Below are 4,370 nucleotides of genomic sequence, written 5' to 3'. Positions count from 1 at the left end.
AGCTCTCTCTCTCTTCAGCTTTTATGATCACTAAATTACAAGCACGTAATCGATAATTGTAAATCCACATATCTTCTATCGACAACTTTCCATTAACCATTTAGTTACAGGAAATGTAAAGAATTTTAATTTTCTGCCATTTAATCTATAGCTATGTAAGTGTTAACCTTACAGAAATTATTTTTAAACCAATCTTTCAATCCAAGGTCATTGGCCAGACATTCCCATTATTTGTGCAGTGTTTTTGGTTGTTATTAATCTGTTATTCTCTAATTACATATATTACAGACCAAGGCTTAATCAATTTGTTATTTTCTAATCTCAAATATTCAATTGTAGTGCTCGGATAATTAATTAATAATAACGGGACAAGAAGCATAATATTAATTCAAGTTATTAATTGAAGAATGAAGAATTACATTAAGATTACATTAGTATATAAATCGTCATTTCCAATATATAAAATTATGGAAGGAAATAATATAAAAAAGCTGAAAAATAAAAATAAAATATTAAAAAATGAAAGACAAAGTACTTTCAGCAGATGATTTTAACAAAGATGTAAAAGTAAATTAAGAGGAAGCAAAAATAAGTTTCGAAAAGAGATATAATGCACTAATTATTCAGATTTATTAATAATTAAAGAAGAAAAATTGGTTTTAATTCCTGCTAAAGTATAATAATAAAACTAAATCTATAGTAAGAACTAGAGCTGTAACAAAACTGAACTGATACCAATTTGATATCTGATCTTTCCTGTTTTTAAATTATTTTTTTAGTCTAAATATCATAACCATACCAATATATCAGTGTATTGGAATGTTCCCAATATATTGATATTGATAACTTTTACAAATCAATGCTCTGATCTTTCTTTCATTTTTTGAAAGTGACTATTAAAAAAGCAAAGAAAAATAAGAGATTGAAACATTGGTTATTAAAAAAAAATCAATTCCAACATAAGCTACAGTACATTCTGGATATGCCAATGTATAGTTATTGGTAAGAATCTCTATTAAGAACATTAAAAACTAAAAAAATAAAAGTTTAAAAATACTAGAAATTTAGTAAAATTAATGATAAATTGATAGTAATTACATAAATTTGTAAAAAAATTTTTAAAATGAATTTTTACAATTTTTACGTTTGATTTACGTTTAAATACTTTATATAAATATATTAAAAATATTGAATTTGAATAAATAAAAAAGTACAAATTGCCAACAAATAAGTTTAGACAGGAACAAGTCTAAGTCACTAGGCAGATGCAACTGCCTGAATATCTGAAAGATAGCACTTAATGTAGATTATCCTATTTTAGATTAATATACTTAGGATACAACAGTTAACTCTGGTGGGCAACAAAATGAAAAAATTATACTACAAAATTTCAAAATATTTTAGCTATTGGTAGAAATTGAGAAATCCAAACAGTGTCAGATTGTGGTAAGAAAGATTAGAAAATTTGAAAACCGAATATCAAATATTTGAAGTAAATTGGAGTAAACCTTGTAAGATAATTGTTATTTTCTTTAAACTTTTTAAAATTTTAGCATCGTTTATCTGAAGGTCGGTTATCCGAAGGAATTCCAGTCGACAAATTTAANCCGTTGCTTAAGCTTGTTTTCGTCGTGGAGATTGTCATTGAATGGCGCTCGCGTGCTTCCTGATAAATTATTTTTTTTGCGAAAAATTCGCTGAACTTTAGAGACATCATTAATATAAATATAATTTTTATGGAAATTAAATAATAAATGGTTTTTAGTAGGCCCACTGCTCGTATAAACTCAACAGTTTGTGCAATCCTGTCGCGACACGAGTTGGAGATGACGTTTTACCGAATTATAGGAGTTTTTTTAGCATGTTTGTACAAATACTGTCGCAATTTTTTTCGCCGTGATATAGGAATCTGAACTATAGGAACCCGTGTTATAGGGGGTCGACTGTACTTAAATGTTTTCAGATAATTTGTCATTCTATTTTTAGGAGTTTTCTGTCAAATATGTAATAGATGATGTTTCTGAAAGCATTTAAATAAATAAATAAAAAGTTTGACATTATAGTAACTGAGAATGAATAGTTACTATTGTTATTTTGACCTATTGTATTCTGCATTACATTTTATTTCATATTTATAATAACATATAAAAATCTATCTGATTTTATATTTACTACAAAGAAATTAAAAATTGAAAATATTAATTTCACCTGAGTTTCTGAAGCATTCATGTTTACAGTGATCATACTATACAACCATTCACCCAAATAATTTGAATCTCCAGTTTCTTTCCATATTGAAATTGTAGTTTTTGGCTTAAAAGTTAGTTTAAGAATTTCTAATATGTCGGTACGTTTGCCTTCAAGAAAATACCAAAAACGAAGACAGTGATTGGCCATTTTAGCAGCATAAAGTGGACTAGTAATCCATCCTTCTTCTTTTGTCAGCACTGCATACTGACCTGTAATTAATGCATTATTAAAGCTTCAATTTGATGTCAGTTTCTTAATATTTTAACAATTTTTATTAAGAACTATTGAAATTGTTAAATATATTTTACCTGTACTTGTATTAGTTGAATGATCTCTTGATGGAATGTTATTTTTTCCTTTGCGTCTTTCCCAGCCTTTCATTTCCATATCGCACGAATCCAATTCAAAATCACACTCAACTGAAATATTAATTACTTAAAAATTAATTCAAATTAAAACATAAAATATCAAAGTATTAATATAAAAAGATAAAAAATGAATATTTTAATAATTAGTTAATCATCTTTATACTACTAAAAGTCTCCTAAATAATTTATAAAAGACATCTTTCTACATTTATTTGAGAGAAAAAACTAAAATTTTTAATATTTTTAAATAAATTTTTTATATTTGCAAAGTTTTATTGACTCCCTCAAGCTTTCATTGACCTCTAAGGAGTCAATACTGACCCTGTTGAAAAACCCTGATGTAGGTGAACCAAATATCATAATTTAAAGGAAGAAACATCATTTGATTGGTTGTTAATGTTACATTTAGTATTTATTGTTGAACATCAAATAGAGATCTCCATGCTAGAAAGAGGGTATTGCTATCTTTGAAATTTATGGTCTTACTTTTCTTATAAAACCCTATTATATATCTTTAGCTTCTCAAGGTGTATGAGAGATGATTGCAGTCTGGTTGTATGTAGTAGTTGGGATATGTCTATGTTTAGATTTGGTATTCTTTGGTCAGACTGGCTAATGCAGTCTCATAATGCCCCTTTTTTATTAAGGTTACATGTTCTTTTAAACATTGTTTGAGCAGGTGTGTGTTGTGGCATCAATGAATTCCATTTGCTATCTGAGGATGGTGTGGGTGACCAGGAGTAAACACCCAAGAGAAGGTCCTTGATACAATCATTATTCTTCAGTAGGGAATATTGGAGGGTTCTTTCTGAACGCTACATTGATATTATTGGTGTAACCAAGAGCAAATGACAAAATCCGAAGAATCGCTTGGTGTTGATAAAATTAAAAGTTTATTATTTACAGTTAATACCGATAGTTTACAAATAAACAATTATACACACTTATAAACTAGGAAATTACAAAGATCCTTGAGATCAACCATAACAATACAACCAGTTGATTCCCACATGCTGACAAAACAAAGAACTTATTCTAATTTACATCTATCTTAACTATAACTTAACTAAATTTACAAAATAAAGGACCCTAGATCAAGATGGGGTTGATAAGAATTAGAAGAACTGATTTTTGAAAGAAAAAGAAAAGGTTCAAAAGGGGGTGACTGGTAAAAAAATGCACCTCGAGTCTGTTGTTCCACAGGAATCTTTCCATACTCACTGACATCTAGGTCTTCTCCTTCCCAGCTCCTCTCTAAGAATGACGATTTTCCCTCTTTCCTCTAATGTCAGTCCCCTTGACCAATCTGGTGTCACCCCCTTTTCTCTAGTGACCCATCGGACCACTGGGTCAACCAATTACAGTGAGGTCAACAGAACAAAGGCTGGAAATGAAGTTTATGGAAGAAAAATGGTGGAAAAAAGAGAGAGGGAAAAAAAACAAGGCTCAACCAAGCCACATTGGCCTTTGCAATTTTCAGGTAAATCAAATTGAATTGCTGGTTGTATGTCAACAATTTTCATGATTTATCATCCATGAGCTAAGTATACTCTGACCAATAACTCAGGCATCTATTACAGGATTTATGGTACTTAATTTTATATTTTTTAGCATAGAATAATATATTTTTATTATACTCTAAACAATGACAAATCACTGACATTTAAGTAGAATCATGGTAATTTTTTGTAATTAAAATACAATTACAAAATTAAATCTTTCAATTTATGTTTTCTAATATATTTAATATAT

At 28.6% G+C, this 4,370-nt stretch overlaps 1 protein-coding gene across 1 annotated transcript in view; it reads right to left on the bottom strand.

Annotated features, from left to right (window-relative positions):
• LOC111618205 (MAM and LDL-receptor class A domain-containing protein 2-like) overlaps positions 1 to 4,370 on the bottom strand; it is a 167,187-nt gene that overhangs the window by 113,394 nt on the left and 49,423 nt on the right. The window contains exons 28-29 of the mRNA XM_023359688.1: positions 2,559 to 2,669; positions 2,209 to 2,459 (exon numbers count right to left, since the gene is read on the bottom strand). Of these exons, the coding sequence (XP_023215456.1) occupies positions 2,209 to 2,459; positions 2,559 to 2,669 (362 nt within the window). The remainder of the gene's footprint in view (positions 1 to 2,208; positions 2,460 to 2,558; positions 2,670 to 4,370) is intronic.

Source organism: Centruroides sculpturatus, unplaced genomic scaffold (assembly GCF_000671375.1).
Source record: "Centruroides sculpturatus isolate CEXI.00-Female unplaced genomic scaffold, Cexi_2.0 scaffold124, whole genome shotgun sequence".
Classification (NCBI taxonomy): Eukaryota; Metazoa; Arthropoda; class Arachnida; order Scorpiones; family Buthidae; genus Centruroides; species Centruroides sculpturatus.
Note: the sequence above shows the minus strand (reverse complement) of the source record. Positions and strands in the feature narration are given on the sequence as shown.